Source organism: Eubalaena glacialis, chromosome 3, assembly GCF_028564815.1.
Source record: "Eubalaena glacialis isolate mEubGla1 chromosome 3, mEubGla1.1.hap2.+ XY, whole genome shotgun sequence".
Taxonomy (NCBI): Eukaryota; Metazoa; Chordata; class Mammalia; order Artiodactyla; family Balaenidae; genus Eubalaena; species Eubalaena glacialis.
In genome coordinates this window covers 99,523,230-99,551,139 of record NC_083718.1, presented here as the reverse complement: position 1 = coordinate 99,551,139, position 27,910 = coordinate 99,523,230, and the positions used below count along the sequence as shown (strand labels likewise).

General features: G+C 37.2%; 1 protein-coding gene across 1 annotated transcript in view; it reads right to left on the bottom strand.

Moving 5' to 3' along the window:
* Window positions 1–8,709: 8,709 nt before the first annotated feature.
* Window positions 8,710–27,910, bottom strand: part of LOC133087113 (mitochondrial adenyl nucleotide antiporter SLC25A24-like) — a 69,299-nt gene continuing 50,098 nt past the window's right edge. Inside the window, exons 9-10 of the mRNA XM_061183881.1 lie at window positions 12,834–13,622; window positions 8,710–8,775 (exon numbers count right to left, since the gene is read on the bottom strand). Coding sequence (XP_061039864.1) covers window positions 8,710–8,775; window positions 12,834–13,622 — 855 coding nt within the window. The remainder of the gene's footprint in view (window positions 8,776–12,833; window positions 13,623–27,910) is intronic.

The following is a 27,910-nucleotide window of genomic DNA, read 5'->3' as shown; positions in this document are numbered from 1 at the left end:
GAAAGCCCAGAGATAAGCCCACGCACATATGGTCACCTTATCTTTGATAAAGGAGGCAAGCATATACAATGGAGAAAAGACAGCCTCTTCAATAAGTGGTGCTGGGAAAATTGGACAGGTACATGTAAAAGTATGAAATTAGAACACTCCCTGACACCATACACAAAAATAAACTCAAAATGGATTAAAGACCTAAATGTAAGGTCAGACACTATCAAACTCTTAGAGGAAAACATAGGTAGAACACTCTATGACATAAATCACAGCAAGATCCTTTCTGACCCACGTCCTAGAGAAATGGAAATAAAAACACAAATAAACAAATGGGACCTAATGAAACTTAAAAGCTTTTGCACAGCAAAGGAAACCGTAAACAAGACCAAAAGACAACCCTCAGAATGGGAGAAAATATTTGCAAATGAAGCAACTGACAAAGGATTAATCTCCAAGATTTACAAGCAGCTCATGCAGCTCAATAACAAAAAAACGAACAACCCAATCCAAAAATGGGCAGAAGACCTAAATAGACATTTCTCCAAAGAAGATATACAGATTGCCAACAGACACATGAAAGAATGCTCAACATCATTAATCATTAGAGAAATGCAAATCAAAACTACAATGAGGTATCATCTCACACCGGTCAGAATGGCCATCATCAAAAAATCTAGAAACAATAAATGCTGGAGAGGGTGTGGAGAAAAGGGAACACTCTTGCACTGTTGGTGGGAATGTAAATTGATACAGCCACTATGGAGAACAGTATGGAGGTTCCTTAAAAAACTAAAAATAGAACTACCATACGACCCAGCAATCCCACTACTGGGCATATACCCTGAGAAAACCATAATTCAGAAAGAGTCATGTACCAAAATATTCATTGCAGCTCTGTTTACAATAGCCAGGACATGGAAGCAACCTAGGTGTCCATCATCGGATGAATGGATAAAGAAGATGTGGCACATATATACAATGGAATATTACTCAGCCATAAAAAGAAATGAAATGGAGGTGTTTGTAATGAGGTGGATGGAGTTAGAGTCTGTCATACAGAGTGAAGTAAGTCAGAAAGAGAAAAAGAAATACAGTATGCTAACACATATATGTGGAATCTAAGGGGAAAAAAAAAGATCATGAAGAACCTAGTGGCAAGATGGGAATAAAGACACAGACCTACTAGAGAATGGACTTGAGGATATGGGGAGGGGGAGGGGTGAGATGTGACAGGGTGAGAGAGTGTCATGGACATATATACACTACCAAATGTAAAATAGATAGCTAGTGGGAAGCAGCCGCATAGCACAGGGAGATCAGCTCGGTGCTTTGTGACCACCTAGAGGGGTGGGATAGGGAGGGTGGGAGGGAGGGAGATGCAAGAGGGAAGAGAAATGGGAACATATGTATATGTATAACTGATTCACTTTGTTATAGAGCAGAAGCTAACACACCATTGTAAAGCAATTATACTTCAATAAAGATGTTTAAAAAAAAAAAAGAATAGAGACAGGACCTGCACCACTGGAAGGGAGCTGTGAAGGAGGAAAAGTTTCCACACACTAGGAAGCCCCTTCACTGGCGGAGATGGGGGGGCGGGGGAAGACGGGGGGGGGGCAGAGGGGGGAAGCTTCAGAGCCACAGAGGAGAGTGCAGCAGCAAGGGTGCAGAGGGCAAAAAGTGGAGAGATTCCCACACAGAGGATCGGTGCCAACCAGCACTCACCAGGCTGAGAGGATTGTCTGCTCCCCCGCCAGGGCAGGTGTGCGCTGGGAGCTGAGGCTCGGGTTCAGAGGTCAGATCCCAGGGAGAGGACTGGGATTGGCTGCGTGAACACAGCCTTAAGGGGGCTAGTGCGCCACAGATGGCCAGGAGAGAGTCCGGGAAAAAGTCTGGACCTACCTAAAAGGCAAGAGACCATTGTTTCAGGGTGCATGAGGAGATTCAGAGCACCGCCTAAACAAGCTACAGAGACGGGCGCAAGCCACGGATATCAGTGCAGACACCAGAGACGGGCATGAAACGCTAAGGCTGCTGCTGCAGCCACCAAGAAACCTGTGTGCAAGCACAGGTCACTAACCACACCTCCCCTCCCAAGAGCCTGTGCAGCCCGCCACTGCCAGGGTCCCGTGATCCAGGGACAACTTCCCTGGGAGAATGCACAGAGCGCCTCAGGCTGCTGCAATGTCACGCCAGCCTCTGCCCCCGCAGGCTCATCCCGCATCCGTACCCCTCCCTCCCCCCGGCCTGAGTGAGCCAGAGCCGCGGAATCAGCTGCTCCTTTAACCCCGTCCTGTCTGAGTGAAGACCAGATGCCCTCAGGTGACCTACACACAGAGGCGGGTCCAAATCCAAAGCTGACCTCCGAGAGCTGTGCGAACAAAGAAAAGAAAGGGAAATTTCTCCCAGCAGCCTCAGGAGCAGAGGATTAAATCTCCACAATCAACTTGATGTACCCTGCATCTGTGGAATACCTGAATAGACAAAGAATCATCCCAAATTGAGGAGGTGGACTTTGGGAGCAAAGATATATATATATTTTTCCCTTTTTCTCTTTTTGTGAGTGTCTATGTGTACACTTCTGTGTGTGATTTTGTCTGTATAGCTTTGCTTTTACCATTTGTCCTAGGGTTCTATCTGTCTGGGGGTTTTTTTGTTTTTGTTTTTTTCCTTTTTAAAAATTTTTTCTTAATAATTATTTTTTATTTTAATAACTTTATTTTATTTTATTTTACTTTATTTATTTTATTTTATTTTATCTTCTTTCTTTCTTTCTATTTTTTCTCCCTTTTATTCTGAGCCGTGTGGATGAAAGGCTCTTGGTGCTCCAGCCAGGCATCAGGGCTGTGTCTCTGAGGTGGGAGAGCCAAGTTCAGGACACTGGTCCACAAAAGACCTCCCAGCTACATGTAATATCAAATGGCAAAAATCTCCCAGAGATGTCCATCTCAACGCCAAGACCCAGCTCCACTCAGCAACCAGCAAGCTACAGTGGACGACACCCTATGCCAAACAACTAGCAAGACAGGAACACAACCCGAACCATTAGCAGAGAGGCTGCCTAAAATCATAATAAGGCCACAGACCTTAAAACACACCACCAGACGTGGACCTGCCCACCAGAAAGACAAGATCCAGCCTCATCCACCAGAACACAGGCACTAGTCCCCTCCACCAGGAAGTCTCCACAACCCACTGAACCAACCTTAGCCACTGGGGACAGACACCAAAAACAACGGGAACTACCAACCTGCAGCCTGCGAAAAGGAGACCCCAAAACAGTATGTTAAGCAAAATGAGAAGACAGAAAAACACACAGCAGATGAAGGAGCAAGGCAAACACCCACCAGACCTAACAAATGAAGAGGAAATAGACAGTCTACCTGAAAGGAATTCAGAATAATGATAGTAAAGATGATCCAAAATCTTGGAAATAGAATAGAGAAAATAAAAGAGACGTTTAACAAGGACCTAGAAGAACTAAAGAGCATACAAACAATAAAGAACAACACAATAAATGAAATTAAAAATTCTCTAGAAGGGATTAATAGCAGAATAACTGAGGCAGAAGAATGGATAAGTGACCTGGAAGATAAAATAGTAGAAATAACTACTGCACAGCAGAATAAAGAAAAAAGAATGAAAAGAATTGAGGACAGCCTCAGAGACCTCTGGGACAACATTAAACGCACCAACATTCGAATTATACGGGTCCCAGAAGAAGAGGAGAAAAAGAAAGGGACTGCGAAAATATTTGAAGAGGTTATAGTTGAAAACTTCCCTAATATGGGAAAGGAAATAGTTATTCAAGTCCAGGAAGCACTGAGAGTCCCATACAGGATATATCCAAGGAGAAACACGCCAAGACACATATTAATCAAACTATCAAAAATTAAATACAAAGAAAAAATATTAAAAACAGCAAGGGAAAAACAACAAATAACACACAAGGGAATCCCCATAAGGTTAACAGCTGATCTTTCAGCACAAACTCTGCAAGCCAGACAGGAGTGGCAGGACATATTGAAAGTGGTGAAGGAGAAAAACCTACAACCAAGATTAATCTACCCGGCAAGGATCTCATTCAGATTTGATGGAGAAATTAAAACCTCTACAGACAAGCAAAAGCTAAGAGAATTCAGCACCACCAAACCAGCTTTACAACAAATGCTAAAGGAACTTCTCTAGGCAGGAAACACAAGAGCAAGAAAACACCTACAATAACAAACCCAAAACAATTAAGAAAATGGTCATAGGAACATACATATCGATAACTACCTTAAATGTAAACGGATTAAATGCTCCAACCAAAAGACACAGACTGGCTGAATGGATACAAAAACAAGACCCATATATATGCTGTCTACAAGAGACCCACTTCAGACCTAGAGACACATACAGACTGAAAGTGAGGGGATGGAAAAAGATATTCCATGCAAATGGAAATCAAAAGAAAGCTGGAGTAGCAATTCTCATATCAGACAAAATAGACTTTAAAATAAATACTACTAAAAGAGACAAAGAAGGACACTACATAATGATCAGAGGATCGATCCAAGAAGAAGATATAACAATTGTAAATATTGATGCACCCAACATAGGAGCACCTCAATACATAAGGCAAATACTAACAGCCATAAAAGGGGAAATTGACAGTAACACAATCACAGTAGGGGACTTTAACACCCCACTTTCACCAATGGACAGATCATCCAAAATGAAAATAAATAAGGAAACACAAGCTTTAAATGATACATTAAACAAGATGGACTTAATTGATATTTATAGGACATTTCATCCAAAAACAACAGAATACACATTCTTCTCAAGTGCTCATGGAACATTCTCCAGGATAGATCATATCTTGGGTCACAAATCAAGCCTTGGTAAATTTAAGAAAAATGAAATCGTATCAAGTATCTTTTCCGACCACAACGCTACGAGACTAGATATCAATTACAGGAAAAAATCTGTAAAAAATACAAACACATGGAGGCTAAACAATACACTACTTAATAACCAAGAGATCACTGAAGAAATCAAAGAGGAAATCAAAAAATACCTAGAAACAAATGACAATGAAAACATGACGACCCAAAACCTATGGGATGCAGCAAAAGCAGTTCTAAGAGGGAAGTTTATAGCAATACAATCCTACCTTAAGAAAAAAGAAACAGCTCAAATAAACAACCTAACCTTACACCTAAAGCAATTAGAGAAAGAAGAACAATAAAACCCCAAAGTTAGCAGAAAGAAAGAAATCATAAAGATCAGATCAGAAATAAATGAAAAAGAAATGAAGGAAACAATAGCAAAGATCAATAAAACTAAAAGCTGGTTCTTTGAGGAGATGATAAACAAAATTGATAAACCATTAGCCAGACTCATGAAGAAAAAATGGGAGAAGACTCAAATCAATAGAATTAGAAATGAAAAAGAAGAAGTAACAACTGACACTGCGGAAATACAAAGGATCATGAGAGATTACTACAAGCAACTCTATGCCAATAAAATGGACAACCTGGAAGAAATGGACAAATTCTTAGAAAGTACAACCTTCCAAGACTGAATCAGGAAGAAATAGAAAATATAAACAGACCAGTCACAAGCACTGAAATTGAAACTGTGATTAAAAATCTTCCAACAAACAAAAGCCCAGGACCAGATGGCTTCACAGGCGAATTCTACCAAACATTTAGAGAAGAGCTAACACCTATCCTTCTCAAACTCTTCCAGAATATAGCAGAGGGAAGAACACTCCCAAACTCATTCTACAAGGCCACCATCACCCTGATAACAAAACCAGATAAAGATGTCACAAAGAAAGAAAATTACAAGCCAATATCACTGATGAACATAGTTGCAAAAATCCTTGACAAAATACTAGCAAACAGAATCCAACAGCACATTAAAAGGATAATACACCATGATCAAGTGGGGTTTACCCCAGGAATGCAAGGATTCTTCAATATACGCAAATCAATCAATGTGATACACCATATTAACAAATTGAAGAATAAGAACCATATGATCATCTCAATAGATGCAGAGAAAGCTTTTGACAAAATTCAACACCCATTTATGATAAAAACCCTGCAGAAAATAGGCATGGGGGAACTTTCCTCAACATAATAAAGGCCATATATGACAAACCCACAGCCAACATCATCCTCAATGGTGAAAAGCTGAAACCATTTCTACTAAGATCAGGAACAAGACAAGGTTGCCCACTCTCACCACTATTATTCAACATAGTTTTGGAAGTTTTAGCCAAGAACCTAGGGGCAATCAGAGAAGAAAAAGAAATAAAAGGAATCCAAATCAGAAAAGAAGAAGTAAAACTGTCACTGTTTGCAGATGACATGATACCATACATAGAGAATCCTAAAGATGCTACCAGAAAACTACTAGAGCTAATCAATGAATTTGGTAAAGTAGCAGGATACAAAATTAATGCACAGAAATCTCTAGCATTCCTATACACTAATGATGAAAAATCTGAAAGTGAAATTAGGAAAACATCCCCATTTACCATTGCAACAAAAGAATAAAATATCTAGGAATAAACCTACCTAAGGAGACAAAAGACCTGTATGCAGAAAATTATAAGACACTGATGAAAGAAATTAAAGATGATACAAATAGATGGAGAGATATACCATGTTCTTGGAATGGAAGAATCAACATTGTGAAAATGACTTTACTACCCAAAGCAATCTACAGATTCAATGCAATCCCTATCAAACTACCACTGACATTTTTCACAGAACTAGAACAGAAAATTTCACAATTTGTATGGAAACACAAAAGACCCCGAATAGCCAAAGCAATCTTGAGAAAGAAAAACAGAGCTGGAGGAATCAGGCTCCCGGACTTCAGACTGTACTACAAAGCTACAGTAATCAGGACAGTATGGTACTGGCACAAAAACAGAAATATAGATCAATGGAACAGGATAGAAGGCCCAGAGATAAACCCACGCACATATGGTCACCTTATCTTTGATAAAGGAGGCAAGAATATACAGTGGAGAAAAGACAGGCTCTTCAATAAGTGGTGCTGGGAAAACTGGACAGCTACATGTAAAAGAATGAAATTAGAACACTCCCTAACACCATACACAAAAATAAACTCAAAATGGATTAAAGACCTAAATGTAAGGTCAGACAGTATCAAACTCTTAGAGGAAAACATAGGCAGAATACTCCATGACATAAACCACAGCAAGATCCTTTTTGACCCACCTCCTAGAGAAATGGAAAGAAAAACAAATATAAACAAATGGGACCTAATGAAACGTAAAAGCTTTTGCCCAGCAAAGGAAACCATAAACAAGATGAAAAGTCAACCCTCAGAATGGGAGAAAATATTTGCAAATGAAGCAACTGACAAAGGATTAATCTCCAAAATTTACATGCAGTTCAATATCAAAAAAACAAACAACCCAATCCAAAAATGGGCAGAAGACCTAAATAGACATTTCTCCAAAGAACATATACAGATTGCCAACAAACACATGAAAGAATGCTCAACATCATTAATCATTAAAGAAATGCAAATCAAAACTACAATGAGATATCATCTCACACCAGTCAGAATGGCCATTATCAAAAAATCTACAAACAGTAAATGCTGGAGAGGTTGTGGAGAAAAGGGAACTCTCTTGCACTGTTGGTGGAAATGTAAATTGATACAGCCACTATGGAGAACAGTATGGAGGTTCCTTAAAAAACTAAAAATAGAACTACCATATGACCCAGCAATCCCACTACTGCGCCTATACCCTGAGAAAACCATAATTCAAAAAGAGTCATATACCACAATGTTCACTGCAGCTCTATTTACAATAGCCATGACATGGAAGCAACCTAAGTGTCCATCAACAGATGAATGGATAAAGAAGATGTGGCACATATATACAATGGAATATTACTCAGCCATAAAAAGAAACGAAATTGAGTTATTCGTAGTGAGGTGGATGGACCTAGAGTCTGCCATACAGAGTGAAGTAAGTCAGAAAGAGAAAAACAAATACCATATGCTAACATATATGTACAGAATCTAAAAAACAAAACAAAAATGGTCATGAAGAACCTAGGGGCAAGACGGGAATAAAGACGCAGACCTACTAGAGAATGGACTTGAGGATACGGGGAGGGGGAAGGGTAAGCTGGGACAAAGTGAGAGAGTGGCATGGACATATATACACTACCAAATGTAAAATAGATAGCTAGGGGGAAGCAGCCGCGTAGCACAGGGAGATCAGCTTGGTTCTTTGTGACCACCTAGAGGGGTGGGATAGGGAGGGTGGGAGGGAGGGAGACGCAAGAAGGGAGAGATATGAGGATATATGTATATGTATAACTGATTCACTTTGTTATAAAGCAGAAACTAACACACCATTGTAAAGCAATTATACTCCAATAAAGATGTTTAAAAAAAAAAAAGGTGGTTAAACACACACAAATTTTAATACTAGTAAGTATAGTTTATATATTATTCTTAGAAATTAAAAAATTACTGCTAGACAATAGACATAATTGAATCTTTGATAGTAGAAGTAAGTTAAAAGCCAGTAAAAATATCCTTTAGTACTCATAGTTATTATTGATATTAATCTAATTGTGGATAAATTAGAAACTAAAACACACACACACACCATCATTATTTTTGTCCAGACTATTAAATGCCAGCCTCATTTTTCTCTCATGGTCTTTAAGGCATAAATTCTTCAAAGTCCAATCCGGAATCAGCATTGGCATCTAAAGCTTTAAAAATATCCTACAAGAAAGAAGAAACTCATTACAGATATGTATTGCAAGTAAAGCTACTATACCATGCTAACATTGGCACATTTCACTCATGCTGATTATGATTTCTACCAGCACCCATTGTCCTAGTTTTTCAATCACAGCTACAAAGCTAAGTACATTAGGTGATTTTTAATTTGTGCAGTACTGGAGTCAAAAGCCATCATGTCATTCCAAATAATTATGAGTCTTATATGTAAGTATTTACCTGAGGTAAACAATGAATGCCAAGTACCTTGAGGGAATAAAGATATGAAGGTACATAGTCTTTGCCATCAGAGACCTCACTCTCTATTAACTAAATGATATAAAATATGTGAAATTCTAGTATGACCCACAAATTAATAATTTGAGACCTAGCCTTACAAAGTAAGAGTGTATGTTCAAATCTCACTGGGGTGTTCTGCTTTTTTAAATAAAAAATTAATAATCATAATTTTTAAATGCACATCATATATATTTCTAGCAGACTCCTATCTCAAAGGCAGAGACCATGTCTTGTTCATCCTTGTACCATCAATGGCTAGCATAAAGTATGACACTCAAAGGTCCTTAATCTATATTTGTTGAATTAATAAATACTGTGAACTGGGCAATGGACTAGGTGGTAGGAATTAAAAGAAAAGAAGATGCAGTCCCTGCCCTGAAGGAAGTTACAGACTAGTAGAGACCATTCACATAACCAAAGAGAATTTGTTAGGTGATGTGATGGGAATGTATTCAAGGTACAGTGGAGTTTGGGGGGATTCAGGAAAGTCTTCACAGAGGGAGAAGACTTGAATTGAGAATTGCAGAGAAAAGCTGGCATTAGCTGGGCAGACAAATAGGACAGGGCATTCCAAGAATATGTGACAGTATCTGTAAGCAGGCAGAACATATGTTAGTTAGAAAAAACAATAATAATGATAATGATAATAATAACAGCTAATATTTATTGAGCACTTACTTCTAAGCACTTTATATGTACACTGCTCTGACCCATTTCTGAGAAACAGGAAAGGCTGATAGCTTTCAATGGGGACCATAGTGGGAAAGAGCTCTTCAACATGTCCTAGTCATAGAGCAAGCAGCCCTGCCTCTTGGGCCACCTAACCCAGCAAACTCTATGGTACTGAAAGTATCAGAGGTATTAAAAGATATTGTGTGGAGTTTATAGCAAGCCCCAAAAGGAGAGTCTGCAGCAGAAAACTGTAACAGTTCCTGACATGCTATGGGGCCCTGGTAGAAACAGATTGCTTAAATATGGGACATCAAATGACCATACAGCCAGGGTTGACTATCACGAATTGGGTTCTGTCAGACCCACCAAGTCATAAGTTTTGGTGAGCTGAGCAGCAATCCATATGATGCAACAGTACATCTGAGATCAAGCACAAGCAGAATCAGAGCACAAACAAACAAAACAAAGAATGGCTCAGATCTCCAGGCCCCACCACTGTTATACCATCACCTCTCCTTAAATTCACTCCTACAACGATTTGGAAGTTCATTATGACCAGCCAACACAGGAGGAAAAAGGAAAAAGGATAAGCTTGGTCCATGGATGGGTTTCTGAGTATGTGAATGCAAACTGAAAACAGCCTGATATGCACTACAACACCACTCAGGAATAGTCCAGAAAGACAGCAATAAGGGGAGAGAAGAATGTCAAGTGGTGTACCTGATCATTCACTTTATGTAGAAAGAGAAGTGGCCAGAAATAACAATATATAGAGACTCATGGGCAGTGGTGAGTAGCTTGGTTGGATGATCAGTAGCCTGGAAAGAAAAAGATTAGAAGATCAGAGACACAGAGGTCTGGGGAATATGCATGAGGATGGATATATGGGAGTGAACACAAAGTAAAAATATTTTCATATTGTATGGTTGCTACCATGGAAGAGGTACAAAACAACCAAGTAGACAGAGTGACCCAGCCAGCTGAAGTCAGCCAGACTGTCTCATCAGCTGACATAATGAACAACAGTGCTGACACAATGGGCTCTGGAATGGAGCAGCCATGGTAGTGGAGATAAATGCTATCCATGGACCAACCAGTATGGGTCCCACTTACCAAGCCTAATATAGCTACTGCTGCTACCAAATGCCCAACGTACTACCAACAGAGACTAATACTGAGCCACTGACACAACATCATCCTTTCAGGGAATTTACCAGCCACTGAGCAGCAAGTTGATTACTCTGAAGCTATTCTACCCTGAAAGATACAGTGTTTCATCTTGACTGGAATTGACACATATTCTAAGCATGTGTTTGCCTTATTTGCCTGCAGAGCCTCAGCTAGCAGAACAATCCAACAGTTAAAGAGTGTTTGATCTTACAACATGTGTATATACAGTACATTGCATTGGACCAAAAGTCCTATTATACTGCAAAGGGGCCATATAATGATGACAGGACCCACCAGTCCTATCACATAAAGCACTATCCAGAAGCTGCTGGTTTGCTATAGTGACAGAACAAACAAGTGGTTTTCTTCCAAGTGACAGCTTAAAGATAATACCCTTCATGAATGGAATACCATTCTCGAAGACACAGTATACATGCTAAATCAGTATTCATGCTAATGTTCCTATATCCCTACCATTCCTCTCTGATTCCTACCCCTCTTTCAGGTTTATTCTCTGATATTCCTTCTCAGGTAAGCAGAAGCCTAAGATACAGACTGAGGTGTAGTGTCCTGGAATTCTGACCTAAAAGAAGGATGTATAACCAGAGACTGTCCTAAGAGACAGGACCCAGGGACAAAAGAAAAATAAAGTCATGCAGATGGTTTCATTAAGTCATCAATCTGAAGGGACTAAGCAGAGTGGGAGGATATAGGATTGAGATAATGAGATAAAAATCAAATCAGAGCAATACATTTTGGAGCACAGAACTCTTAAGGAATTTCCTGAGCCATGGGAACCGTTTGGATCTCTAACACACACACACACACACACACACACACACACCTCACGATACAGCTGAACAAGTACAGTAATATCAGAAGACTGTTTTGCATTGATAAAGTGTAAATAGAATAATTGTTTTCTCTTGGTATTCTGAAACTTCCACCTAAACAGTTTTTAAATAATCAAGACTCATCTAGAGAAGAAAGACATCCTTAATTTAGGCAAGGTACTAAAACAATCAGCTAAAGTGTAAACCCATGGATCAAGGTGTGACTCCCCCTCCGTCTTTGATGTGGGAGAGCAGCTCTGGGGACCCAATGTGTGCCTGTCGTTTTTAGAAGACCCTGAAGTGTGAACCCTGGGCCGTGAACCTTTAGAGAAAAGATAAGGTCTTTGACTCCTGCATTCACAAAGGCTAATGCGGCCCCTGAAATTCTGTGCCAGTTCAGTAAATGGTGAACGAGTCACCGGAAACCCACTCAGCATCTCCCAAAAAGCCCAAGAGAAGGCTGCGCTGTTCCTGGAAAGTGACCGTTTTGAGAAGGTGGAGAAGGTGTTTTGCTGGGCTGCCTTATCCCTCGTGAGGGGTTCACGGAAGAGAAGCCCACCCAGGGCCCTTGGGAGCAGCTCTGGAAAGGGCGAGTCTGGATTTGAGACAGGCTGGGACCTGGGACACTTTGCTGCAGTGCTTGCACCTGGACAATCATCTCCTCCAGCAACAAAATACAAAGAAACTATAAGGGACTAAAACTAACTGCTTACATGCACAGTTGGGGCAAATTATGAACAACAAGGTACAAAAAGACCAAAAACCCAACTGCCACTCCTGAAGAGCCCGGAGCAAAAGCAGGGCACTGCGCATGCCCCCAGAACGCAGCACCACCAAAGGGGTGGGCAAACCACCTAAGCCGCGCCTCCCGCCTCATGCCTGGACACACCCCTACCCTCATCCCATATTAGGAGCCAGCTCCACCCCCTCCCCCGAGGGAGCAAGCAAGGGAAGCTGTTGCTTGTTTTCACTAACCCCTGCTGCAGCAAGGGACCCAATAAAGCCTTGCCTGAATTTCTTGTCTGGCCTCTTATCAATTTTTATTGATTGAGTAAGGCCAAGAACCCTGGTGGGGAACAGCTTCACCCTCTGCCTAGCATCTCTCTGGGCTGGCGGGGTCACATTCTCCCGGCCACTCACTTTCTCTGAGTGCAGGCCAAAAGAGGAGCTCCAGTTTTTCAGGCCCTCTTGGAGCTCCACGATGTACACCACCCCGCCCCCGTTGTGGTCCAGGTCTTGGAAGAGGATCTTGTAGCGGAAGTAGTCGTCGTCGGTGTGGCAGGTCGCCGCGGGCAGCATGAAGCTCCGCGGCCAGCGCAGCATGGCCCTGCCGGCGCTGGGCCGCGGCGGCGGTGATCGCAGGCCGCCTCTCCTTCTGGTCCCAGCGAGGGCGTCCCGTCGGCGGCCACGCCACCTGCCGCCTTCTCGACGCCGCGCTCCCGCAGGGCGGCGGGTCCGTGCGGTCAGCGCGGCTGCGGCCATGGCTGGACGCGAGCCGCCACGGTTCCGAGCCGCCTGAGGCGAGGGGCCCCGCGCCTGTGGCTCTCGGGCGGCGCCAGGGGAGCCTCGGGAGGCCCGCCACGTGGGAGGCCGTGGCCCAGGCGCCGCGCTGGAGTCGGCCCTCCCGGAAGTTGGAAGCTGAGGCGCCAAACGCGACGGCCGGGGCCGTTCCAGCCTACGGTCGACCCGGGAGCTGAGGGGAGTTTGGGGAGAGGAACGCCTACCCCGGCGTCGAGAGAGTGCTCGGGCGTCGAGGATCTCTCCGGGCAAACGCAGCGGGCCTGCGGCAGCAGGTAAATGAGTTGCTCTGACCAGCACCTCTGACGAGAGCGTGCAGTGCCCCAGCCGTTGGTCTCGGTCTCTGTCTTCCCCTCCCTGGGAACCTGGGGTTGTTTCCAAGAACCCGTCTCCTCCTCACCTCCCACTTTTCCATCCACTGCAGTCTCATCTCAGCCACCACCACCTACCTCACTGAACTTCCTCGTCACAAAATCCACAGGAAACTTAAAAATCCTTCCCGTATTTAATCCCAGTCCTGTTTAAACACCGCTGACCACGCCCTCCATCCTAAAATACCTTTTCCTTTGTCTTCTGGAACACCACGTATTTCTGCCATTCCTCAAAGTCTCTTACAGGCTCCCACAAAAAGAGGCTGAATTCTTCTAAAACAGAGGCTCTAGAAAATTGCAGTAGCTAGGGTTGAGGGATTAGGTAAAAACCTAGTTCTGTAATTTGTTGCATTGAAGCTTTGTGTCCTCAATCCCTAGTCATGTCCTTTGAAAGTCAATGGCACAGTCTAATGATAGGCCCACCAATGTTTTGAAAAGTTTTCTCATAAAATTCCACAGACCACAGAGTAAAGTTCACTTATTTCTCAAAATAACAGTTTTAATAATAAAATAATAATAACCTTATTTATTATTTAGTAAATATTATTTAATAATAATAACCTTAAGATGTTATTTATTCCATGTAGTTTTTATACCAGACATTTTGTTAAATGCTAGAGATATAAAGGTACAGAACATTGACTCTGCTCTCATAGAAGCTCACTATCTAGTGTGCTCTAGGTTTATAAACAAAATTCAACTTAATAAAAATATGCTATAATTAAGATGTGACCAAATGTCATAAAATATGTGCTATTTAAATGAATGAGTTTTAGGAATTAATAATAAAACAGAAAGCTATTAATAAAGCTTTTAGAAAATATTCTAAGTGCTAGGCATTTATAAATACAAAAGACTTTTTGTCTTTAAAAAATAATTAACTGTCAAAAACAAATACAATAATATATTGTGGAACTTATAACATGTAGAAGTGAAATGTATGACAGCAATAGTAAAAAGGATGTGAGAGGAGACATGGAAGTATACTGCTAAAAGGTTCTTACATTATATGTGAGGTAGTATAAATTTAAAACTGCATGCTAGAAACCCTAGAGCAACTGTTGAAAAAAACATGGAGGTGTAGCTAACAATAGAAGAGATAAAATAAAATACCAAAAAATACTGAATTAATACAAAAGAATATAAGAGGGGAAAAGGAAAAAGAACCGTTGAGGTAAGCAAGACAAGAAAGATGTGGGACTTAAAACCATGTAGGTAATTACATTAAGCATAACATTCTATACACTCCAAATAAAAGGCAGAGCAAACAAGACCCAACCATATACTTTCTACAAAAATGAAATATAAAGATACAGATAGGTTAAAAGTAAATGGATGGGTAAAGAAATACTATGCAAACACTAATCATGAGGAAGGTGGGGTAGCTATATTAATATCAGCCAGAGAAGACTTTAAGACAAGGAAGAAATTTTATAATATTAGGAGGGTTGATTCATCAAGATGATATAGCAGTCATAAGGTGTATGCCACCTAATAACAAAGCTTGAAATAACATACAGTAAAAATGGACAGACTGCAAAGAGAAATAGATAAGTACACAATTAGAGTCAAACAATTGATAGAATGAGGAAACAAAGTCAATAGGGTATAAAATGTTTCAATAACATGATCAACTAATTGACATTAATAGAACAGTACACCCAATAACAGCAGAATACCCATTATTTTCAACTGCACATGTAAAGTTGAAAGACTAAGAAAGACCATATGCTGGACCATAAAACAAGTTAATAAATTTTAAATGACTGAAATCATACAGAGTATGTTCTTTGACCACAGTGGAATTAAATTAGGAATCAATCACAAAAAGATAGTGGAGAATACACAAATGCTTGGAAATTAAATAATATACTTCTAAATAACACATGGATCAAAGAAGAAATCACAGGAAAAATTGGAAAATATTTTGAACTGAATGATAAAGCATATCAAAATATGTAGAATGCAGCTAAAATAGTGCCTAGAATTAACATAGCTTTAGATGTTTGTATTAGAAAACAAGAAAATCTTAAATATGCGATCTAAGGTTCCACCTTAAGTAATTAGAAAAAGAGAGCAAATTAATGCCAAATACATAGCAAGAAGGATTTTAAAGTAAAGAAATGAATGAAATAAAAGACAATAAAGAAAATTAGTAAAAGTAAAAGCTAGTTTATTTGAAAAAATTAATAAAATTGATAAACCTGTAGCTAAACCAATAAAGAAAAATAACTACCAATATCAAGAAAACATCACTGCAAATTCTACACATGCTAAAATAATAACATTTATTATTAATAACAATAATAACAATATAATAATATATTATATATATTATAATAATATAATAAGAACATAATAAGAACATTATGAACACCGTTATGGCAATAAATTTGACAACTTAGATGAAATGGAAACATTCCTTGAAAGACATATTGTCAAAGCTGACAAAAGAAGAAATAGTAAACCTGAATAGCCATCTGTGTAAAGCTACAGCTAACATTCATACTTAATGGTGAAAGACTAAGTGTCTTCTCCCACTAAGACAAGGTAACAAGGTAAGAATGTCTGTTCTCACCCCTTCTATTCAACGATGTACTGGATGTTCTAGCCAGTGCAGTAAGGCAAGAAAAAGGGAAAAGCATACATATTGGAAAGAAGCAAGTCAAACTTTCTTTATTCTCAGATGGCATGATCATTTACATAGAAAATCACAAGGAATCTACAAAAAAGCTCCTTGAATTAATAAGTGAATTTAGCAAGATTGCCAGATATGTCAATATAAAAAATTATATTTCTATATATAACAATAATTGGAAAATAAAATCTAATACCATTTACAACAGTGTCAAAAACTGAAATACTTAGTAATAAATTTAATTAAATATGTGCAACATCTGACACTAAATGTGAAAATATTGTTGAAGAAAATACCTAAATAAATGGAGAGATACATCATCTTCATAGATTGAAAGGCTCATAGATTGGGTCAGTTCTCTCCAATTTGATTTAGAGATTTATTGTGATCCCAAACTAAGTCCTAACAGGCTTTTTTATACAAGCTGACAAGCTGATTCTAAAATTTATATGGAAATGCAAAGGATGTTGAATTGCTAAAGCCATTTTGAAAAAGAGTAAGTTTCAGAGGCCAGAAATAAACCTACACATACATGATCAATTTATTTTCAACAATTCAATGGGGAAAGGGTAGTCTTTGCAGCAAGTGGTGCTGGAACAATAGGATATCCATAAAGGAAAAAATAAAACTTGAAACTTTGTGTCTTGAAAAGACACCATTAAGGAAATAGGCAAGACAGAGTCTGGGAGAAAATGTTTCAATACACATATCTGACAAAGGACTTGTATCCACAATACTAAAGAACACTTAAAATAAAATATTACAAACAACCCAATTTTTTTAAGGAGCAAAAGATTTGAACAAACATTTCACAAAACAAGATATGTGAATGACTGATAAACTCATAAAAAGATGCTCAAAAATCTTTAGTCATTACAGAAATATGAATTAAAACTACAATGAGATACCACTCTAGAATGGGTAAAATTAAAAACACTAACAGTATTAAATGGTGCTGAGGATATAGAACAACTTAAATTCTAATATGTTGCTGGTGGGAATGGAAAATAGTGTAATCAAAAAGATAGTTTGGTAGTTTCTCATAAATTGAACATACACTTAGTATATAATCCAGCAATTTCATCTCTATGTTTTTACTTTAGAGAAATGAAAGTATGTGTCCAAGAAAAGACTTGTACACCAATATTCACAGCAGCTTTATTTATAATAGCCAAAAGCTAGAAGCAACATTCTTCATCAGATAAGCAGATAAACAAATTGTGGTATAGTCATGCAATGGAATACTACTCAGCGTTCAAAAGGAATGAACTCCTCATACACACAACATGGATAAAACTCAAATACATTGTGGGAAACAATAGAAATCAGGATGTGATAGTGGTTACACAAATATATACTTTCATAAAAATTCATCACAATGAATACTTAAAATGAGTGCATTTTATTAAATGTAAATTATGCCTCAACAAAGTTGAGTTTTAAAGTTAAGCCACTAGCTATTACTAACTAAATATTGCTGAATATTTTCACATACATACAGTATTCCGTACATTTTGGGTTAGTTATAGATATTAAGGGAAACTATAGTAGGAATGTAATCAAACTGCTCACCAGGAAAAAAATTACATTTATCATATTATGGCTAGTTATGTTTCTATCTGATGACAGGAACAGAGTCTTACTCAGTCTCCCCAGAGTGTAGCAGAGTTCTAGACAGAAAAAGACTTCTGTATATGGTTAAAGTATGGAATTATTAAATCTATAAACAAGGTTAGACTCTCCAGAGAGATTTTAATTCCATTGACCTGTAAACCTAACTTTTTCTAGTATTTAGTGTTTGGCGTGGGACTTAAAATCTCTCCATAGTTTGTTGTTGTTTTTTTTCTTTCCCATCTCTCTATTCCTTTATTAACTTCTTTCAACCATAAGATTAAAAGCGCTAGAAGACACACTTGAGCTTGAATCCCACCTCTACTGCTTACCACTTATGCAACCTTAGGCAAACAACTTAACTCTTCAAAGACTCCATTTTCTCATCTGTAACAATTATACCTGACTCATAAGATCATTATCAAAGTGAAAAAAAAATAATGATATAGAGTGTTTACAACTGGCCCATGGTGAGCATTTAAAAGTTTGCTATTACTACTTTCATTGTTAGAAACCATATCCTTACAACAAGCAGTATGGAAATTTTCTTAGTGGGCTATTTTGGTGTAATAGTATCCGTTGTTTAAAAAATTCCTAGGGCTATGGCAGATACTTTGGACTGGCTCTTCCAACCTTCATTCTACATTGCTCTTTGGAGACTGTGGAATGCTCAAAACTGCATTTCTGAACTCCTTTGAAGTGAGGGTTCTGTATGAAAATTAGATTCCCCCAAAAACCTTACACAGAATTTGGAAAGAGTAAGTAAGACTGCTTCCTCCTGTTGTTTCAGCAGGCAAGCAAGGTCATGAATATTAGAGTTTAGATAAGTTTTGGTGCCTGGACTCAGCATTCCAATGTTTATTCACCAATTTCATAGATATCTTGAAGCAGATCTGACAGTGGTGATGGCAGCTACAACAAATTTCTGACCTCTGAATTGCAGCTATGTTCAACTCAGTGTAGTTCAGGGATTATCTTTATTTTTTTCTAAAAAGAACTAGATAGTAAATACTTTAGGCTCTGTAGGCCACATACAGTCTTATTATTCTTTGTTTTTACTACAAACCATGAAAGGAAAATTGAGAAATTAGACTTCATCAACATTTAGAATATCTGTTCATCAAAAGACACAATTAAGAAAGTTGATATTTGGGACTTCCCTGGTGGACCAGTGGTAAAGAATCTGCCTTCCAATGCAGGGGACACGGGTTCGATCCCTGGTCAGGGAACTAAGATTCCACATGCCACAGGGCAAATAAGCCCACGTGTCACAACTACTGAGTTCTCGTGCCTCAACGAGAGAGCCCATGTGCTGCAAACTACAGAGCCCACGCGCTCTGGACCCCACGTACCACAACTACAGAGCCCACGTGCCACAACTAGAGAGAGAAAACCCACATGCCACAACTAGAGAGAAGCCCACACGCTACGACGAAGAGCCCGCACCGCAATGAGAGATCCCACACACCTCAACAAAGATCCCGTGTGCCGCAACTAAGAACTGACGCAGCAAAAAAAAAAAAAAGTTGATATTCAAGTCACAAACTGAAAAAGTTATTCACAATACATATTGCTAACAAATGACTCCTATGCAGAAGTTTGAAGAACTATAAGTCAGTAAGAAAAAGGCAAACAATCCAATTAAATATCTAGAAAAAAAATTTTTTAAACGTGTACAGGCACTTCAAAGAAAGACTATCCAATGGCTTCTTTTCTATGATTTTATTTTATTTTTTAATTAATTTTTATTGGAGTATAGTTGATTTACAGTGTTGTGTCAGTTTCTGTTGTACAGCAAAGTGAATCAGTTATACATATACATATATCCACTCTTTTTTACATTCTATTCCCATATAGGTCATTACAGAGTATTGAGCAGAGTTCCCTGTGCTATACACTAGGTTCTTATTAGTTATCTATTTTATATATAGTAATGTGTATATGTCAATCCAAATCTCTCAATTTATCCCTCCCCCCCCTTTCCCCCTTGGTAACCATATTCCAATGGCTTCTAAACAAAGGTGTCTTTTTAAAATAATCAAAGGTGAATTCCAGAGGCTACACTATGTTTTTAAGCCCTGAAAATCTGCAATTATAAGTCTTAAATAGTAATTTATCGCCCTGGTAATAATATTTAAATTGACTTCTCTGTTTTCTGAAATGCAAAAGTACTTGTTCAAGCTTCTTTGTTTCTTCAGTAATTCAGAAGAGACCTTTGGAATTTCCTCCATCCTTTGTTCATAAAGGTATAAAAACCTCTAACGTGGTTGAATTTTTGTTAAAATAGTTTGAGAATCTGTTTTTCATTTGAATTAACACAACACAACTGCCCATCAGTAGAAGATTAGATAAATATGCTCACATTTATGTATATGATGGAATGCCATGTAGGAGTAGAAATGAATGAAATAAAGTTACATGTATCAGCATAGATAAATCTAACAATGTTCAGTGAAAAAGCAAGTTTTAGAAGATGTATAAAATATATAATTATGATATATATTTATGGATACATTCATATATAGAAAAAATATTAAAATGTGCATGGGAATGAAACACACCAACTTGAGGATAAGGATTACTTCTCAGGAGAGGAGAAAAGGAAAGGTGGTGTTTGAAGCAAAAATGACAGAAAGTCAAATATAATAGCATGGTGATTACTTGACATTTATTATTTTCTTCATGAAATGCTACATATTTAATTTTTAAGCATACACACACACACACACACACACACACACACACACATATATATGCTTAAAGGTGGAACCAATTTACTCTTTTTTTACTCAGACTGGCAAAAACTGATCATGGAAGCATTCAATAAATGGAAGATATTAATTCAATAATAATTGTTCCCATCTCAGATAGTCATGTTTTAATAATGTTACTTTCACAAATAGCCCACAATTTTAAATGATGTTTGACTATTTGTATCCAGGACAGAGAACATAAACAAAACTTCTACTATTTAACAAAGACCTAGTCCTGATAATCAAGGAAATTCAGAGACACAAGTCAAGATTTCTGAGGGAATTTGTAGCTGTGGCAATCTTGAATTAAATGGCAGTTTTGGAAGTGTTTCTAATTTATTTTATTAGTAACAAGAGAAGGAGGAGTGCTTTGTCTTCTGTATATTAAATAGGAAGACAGCGTATAACACCTATCACATTGTGGGTACCCAAATATTTAACTACTATCAACATTTTACATCTCTATCTAGCCCTCTCCTTCAACTTTGATGCTTGAAAAAATTGTGACTTTATATACATATGTGTATATATTGTGTGCATCATATTTATGCATGTATGTGTGTGTGTATATATATAACATATTGGCATCCATATGTATACATACATGTAAATATTTATTGTCTTACTTTATGGTTAAGTGGAATAAAACACATGACTGCCTATAGAGCATTTATTACATTTTTTTCCTTTACTCCCAAAGCTCTTCAGAAGCCAATTCAATGATTTGTTGAATCCTTGGAAGAGTAGATCCACACATCTAATTCGCAGGCACTCTTCTCCTTTTGTTCCTTGTCCTTTATAGGCAACCTAGTGGGATTAAACCTACTTTGGCCAGCCTGGGATTAGACATTTCATGTCCATATGTAGCCTTTTTTTTAAAATTGAGGTATAGTTAATTTAAAACATTATATTAGTTTCAGGTGTACAACAGAGTGATTCACAGTTTTTAAAGTTATATTCCATTTATAGTTATTAAAATATTGGCTATAGTCATATATAATCTTTTATTGGGTTGGCCAAAAGGTTCCTTCATTTTTTTCTGTAACATACTCTATTAGCACTTAGTTGTCTTTAATTTCATTAAAAACAATTTTGTTAGATTGTATGTGACGGCTGTCATATCAGTGTGCATTTAAAAAAAAGACATTAAAACTGGTGAATTTTTGTGTAGCTATTTTAATATTGAAGATGGAAGAAAAAAGCAACATTTTATGCTTTATTACTTCAAGAAAGATAAAAACGCAACTGAAACGCAAAAAAAGATTTGTGTAGTGTATGGAGAAGGTGCTGTGACTGATTGAATATGTCAAAAGTGGTTTGCAAAGTTTCGTGCTGTAGACTTCTCGCTGGACGATGCTCCACGGTTGGGTACACCAGTTGATAAAATCAAATCAAGACATTAATTGAGAACAATCAACGTTATACCACATGGGAGATATTTTGACATACTCAAAATATCCAAATCAAGCATTGAAAATCATTTCCATCAGCTTGGTTATGTTAATTGCTTTGATGTTTGGGTCCCACATAAGTTAAGCGAAAAAAACCTTCTTGACTGTATTTCTGCATGAGATCCTCTACTTAAACGTAACGAAAACATTCCATTTTTAAAACAAATTGTGATGGGTAATGAAAAGTGGATACTGTACAATAGTGTGGAACGGGGCAAGCAAAATGGGGCAAGCAAAATGAACCACCATCAACCACACCAAAGACCAGTCTTCATCCAAAGAAGGTGATGTTGTGTATATGGTGGGATTGGAAGGGAGTCCTCTATTATGAGCTCCTTCCGGAAAACCAAACAATTAATTCCAACAAGTACAGCTCCCAGTTAAACCAACTGAAAGCAGCACTCAATGAAAAGCATCCACAATTAGTCAACAGAAAATGCATAATCTTCCATCAGGATAACGCAAGACCTCATGTTTCTTTGATGACCAGGCAAAAACTGTTACAGCTTGGCTGGGAAGTTCTGATTCATCTGCCGTATTCACCAGGCATTGCACCTTCAGATTTCCATTTATTTTGGTCTTTACAAAATTCTCTAAATGGAACAAATTTCAATTCCCTGGAAGACTGTAAAAGGTACCTGGACAGTTCTTTGCTCAAAAAGATAAAAAGTTTTGGGAAAATGGAATTATGAAGTTGCCTGAAAAATGGCAGAAGGTAGTGGAACAAGACGGTGAATACGTTGTTCAATAAAGTTCTTGGTGAAAATGAAAAATGTGTCTTTTATTTTTACTTAAAAACCGAAGGCACTTTTTGGCCAACCCAATATATATTAATTGGGTTGTATATAGAAATACTTCTGGCTGTATTAATAAACAAAATAAAGGGAAGATACATAAACTCACAGTTTAAAATCAGAACATTTCTCCAAATCCAGGAATATAGAATGCACATAACAACAGTTCCAATTTATATGCTATGTTGCTATTCATAAATCTTATTCTAAAATACAGAGGAAAAAAATAAATGGCAAAATACTTTAAATGCTTCAGTGGATCTGATCCACTGGCAAAATGCTTCAGATCCACTGAAGCATTTAAAGTATTTTGCCATATGCCGTTATTTTAAATCCATACCTGATCTTTATAATCTGTAGGGTTACTGAGGGATCCAACTTGCCATTTATTTTTTCCCCTATATTTTAAAAGTTCATTTCTAATAGTTTTTCATTATAAAGCATGGTACCGTGTTAATTTCACATGAGGCACTTGCTTTAGTTTAATCTTATTTATGTGAACTTTAGAAGCTGAATTATTGATTAGAATCCTTCTATTAATAAATTCTATTAAGAAAAAAATGGGAATATGACTAAAAAAACTGGCTTGCTTTTCTTACTCAAACTTATGTTCATTGTGTATTTATATTAATTTTCATTTTTAGGAAATATAACTTAAAAATTTAATTCAATCATTACTAGTTTATTAGTGCCCTGTCTCAAGGATCCCATCCTTCTCCTATAATAAGGAAATTAAATTCCTCTAATTTCACAGAAAATTAAATCACGCCATTTAACAAGAGAGAAAAAAACAGTATCAATCATTCTTTTGAATTTTAACACTCTTCCCATTAAGAGCACATTTTAACTAAATTTTAATAACCTTGGGGAGTAAGACACAACTTCAAATATTAGAGTAACTGAAAATCTGTAATAAAATCTGCTATAAAATGGCAGAAATATCTTTGTCCTAAAGAACACTTGAGAAGAGAATTGGTCCAATATAGTTACTAGTTACTGGCTATAATATAAATTATACTGTGTAATTTATAATTATATCTCATTAAATCACAATTTTAGAGTCAATACTGTCTTTAAAATATAGTTATATATACAAATCTTGAAATATCTTTGGCCTATACTCTTTCAGTAGAAATTAAAAAGAAGCAAAATACAAAAGAACCAAAGGGAAAATAAGAATACTATTCATCTTTCACATAAGTTTAAAATTTCAAAGGGGGGGGTTCCAGTCAGCCTTCCTTTATTCTTTTTTTTTTCAATTGAAGTATAGTTGATTTACAATGTTGTGTTAGTTTCTGGTGTACAGCAAAGTGATTCAGTTATATATATGTATATATTCTTTCATATTCTTTTCCTTTATGGTTTATTACAGGATATTGAATGTAGTTCCCTGTGCTATACAGTAGGTCCTTGTTGTTTATCTATTTGATATATAGTAGTGTGTTTCTGTTAATCCCAAACTCCTAATTTATCCCTCCACCCCTTTGGTAATCATAAATTTGTTTTCTATGTCTGTGAGTCTGTTTCTGTTTTGTAAATGAGTTCATTTGTATCATTTTTTTAGATTCCACATATAAGTGATACCATATGATATTTGTCTTTGTCTGATTTACTTCACTTAGCATGATAATCTCTAGGTCCATCCATGTTGCTGCAAATGGCATTTTTTCATTCTTTTTTCATTATTTCATTCTTTTTTATTCCACTGTATATATATATATATATATATATATATATATATATATATGTATATATATATATATATATATATATACATATACCACATCTTCTTTATCCATTCATCTGTCGATGGACATTTAGGTTGCTTCCATGTCTTGGCTACTGTAAATAGTGCTGCTATGAACATTGGAGTGTACGTATCTTTTTGAATTAGAGTTTTCTCCGAATATATGCCCAGGAGTGGGATTGCTGGATCATATGGCAACTCCATTTTTACTTTTTTAAGAAACCTCCATACTGCACCAACCTTTCTTTATTCTTGAATTTAAAAACGCAGTATAAAGGATAGGAAATATATATTAACTCATTCCGGGATCCTCTTGCCTTTTTTTTTTAATACAGATTTAAGTACGAGAGCTCTCACGTTTTTCTGATTTACTTTGTTCACACTGGTAACTTTCCTGTAATATTTGGCAATGCTAAGAACCAAGAGTAAACTAATAAGAGTGTATCCACAAATACACTGTATACACAAATAAGAGTACTCAGTAAGGGAGCAATAGGTCACAAGTATTCCATTAGAACACTGAGGTATTCTGATGCCATGTAATACTATTTAGGACTTTCTATTTTGTTTTATTCAGTCTAAAGAAAGAAATGAAGCTCAAACACCACTGTTTTCCTATTAATTATAATTTTTAATGCATTGGTTTTCTCTAATGCTCTCAGATTTAAAATATGTATGTAAAGCAATGTTAGCTTTTTAAACTATAAAGTAGAAAATGCTGAAAAACTCCAAAATATTCCAATTTTGTTCTATAACATAAAGTTATATTAGGTTAATAATATAATTAGGTTATATTAGGTAACATAAACTGCATTTTAATCCATTTAAATGCAAATTTCTGAGTGTTCATTAAAATGTAGAGAAGCTTAAATAGATTTTATGAATATTAAACATCTTAATTCATAAAGAACTTAATAAACTGTAATTCTGGCTTACATAAAATTAAAATTCAATATTTAAGTCTAATTTGTATGTTTATCTTTTTGGAGAATGGCTATAGCATATTTTCATACAGACCTCTTGAAATTTAACGAGAAAGCCAAGACATTCTCATGCTTATAAAGGTACATAAAATGATAGTTCAAGATTTCCTTTTTATGCTATTCCCAAGGGTGGTTTTACTGATTCATAAACCATACAGCTTATGCATACTGAAGGAAACAACTTTAAGAAATTCGGAGTCGTGCCTCTGAAAAATCCTGTCCCTCCACCTCTTTTATAAATTTTACAGAAGACACTAATCATATTTAGCTGTGGAACTCCTCAAAAATGAAAGGGAAGGGAAAATTCAAGTTAATTTGATATTTTAGCTTTCTTTCGAACACTGACTAAGGTAAAACATATGCTAAAACCGATAATAAAATACAATTAATTAAATTATTTTACAAGCAGCCCCAAGGGAACATCTGTGGTTCATCATATTATGTACATAATCAGGGACTCTAATGGAACGATTTGATGCTCCTCTCTATTTAACTTTCTTTCATTTTAGGAACAAATTCTGTGCACTGGTGGTGAAATTTACTTATAATTATCGTAGACTTATAATTTTAAAAGACTATCCAGACATATAGAGGTACCTTATTCAACATCTCAAACTCAGAAACAAACCGAAATGTGTTTCTCATTCGATATTTCTTTTCTCAGGGAATGGCTCCACCACTCATCTAGCTGTTGAAACTGGAAACCTGAAAGGTATCCATGGCATTTCCCTCATCTTACATATCCAAACCATTGCCCATCAGTGCTACCCTCTAAATATCTCTCAGATACATCCATTTACCTCCATGTCCACTGCCATGCCTCCAGCCTTCAAACTACCATCATTTCTCGCCTAGACTATTCTAACAGCCTTTTACCATATTATCACCTCCGTAATTTTTTTCTCCATACTTTAACCAGAGAGAACTTTTAATTATGCAAATCTGATTATGTTACTGTCCTGCTTCAGTAATTTTCCATTGTGCTTAAATACAGTATGTTCTGGCTTCTGTTTCCTCCTCCCACCTAACTTGTACCACGCCCTTGCTTTCTGCACTCCAGCCTTACATCCTACTTTTCAGTTTCTCCAATGTCTTTTTGCTTCTTCCCTCTTCAAGCTAGTTGCACAGGCTTTTCCCTTTGATTGAAAGTAACTCCCCCTACTTTTGTCTATTTAACCCCTCCTCAGCCTTCAGTTCACAGTCCAAGCAACACTTCCCGAAGAAAGTTTTCCAGAACTGCCTTTAGATTCCACCCATTATAGTCTTTAGAGAACTTCACTTTTCTTTTGTAGCTCTTATCAAAGTTTACATATTTGTGTAAATTTGTAATCAATAGCATCTTCCCTACAAGGCTATCAATTCCATGAGAGCAGGGACCAATATATTTTTTCCTTACTCAAACCCCATGTGCCTGGCACATTGCACAGTACCTGACAACATTCTCAAACTCCTTAGCTAGCATTTTTCTCCCTAATCATTATATCATTTTCCCAACATTGGCATAGCTGAATTGAGTTTAAAAAAGCAGTAGAGAAAAATATGTCTTTCTCTATTAGTTTTAGTCTAAGCATTTCCTCTCTCCACCCACCCCCCAAAATATAATTCCTTTGAAATCTAGAGAAAGTCCCTTGAACTTTTAGAAGATATTTACTCGCCATGGAATTTCTTGGAGAATGTTCTATTACTAGAAGCATTTTGTGTATGTGTGTTTTTCTTTAATAGAAGCTAACAACATTTCTCCCAGTTTCTATAATTTTATAAAGGAATATGGAGAACATGCTTACTTTTTTTCCATCTGTGGTTTTATACTTTATTTTTTTTAATTGAAGTATAGTTGATTTACAATGTTGTGTTAATTTCTGCTGTACAGAAAAGTGATTCAGTTACACATATGTATACATTCTTTTTATATTCTTTTCCATTATGGTTTATCACAGGATATTGAATATAGTTCCATGTGCTATACAGTAGGACCTTGTTGTTTATCCATTCTATATATACTAGTTTGCATCTGCCAACCCCAAACTCCCACTCCATCTCGCCCCCACCCACTCCTTGGCAACCACAAGTCTGTTCTCTATGACTGTGAGTCTGTTTCTGTTTCGTAGATAGGTTCATTTGTGCCATATTTTAGATTCCACATATAAGTGATATCATATGGTATTTGTCTTTCTCTTTCTGACTTAGTATGATAATCTCTAGGTCGATCCATGTTGCTGAAAATGGCATTATTTCATTCTTTTTTATGGCTGAGTAGTATTCCATTGTATATACGTACTACATCTTCTTTATCCATT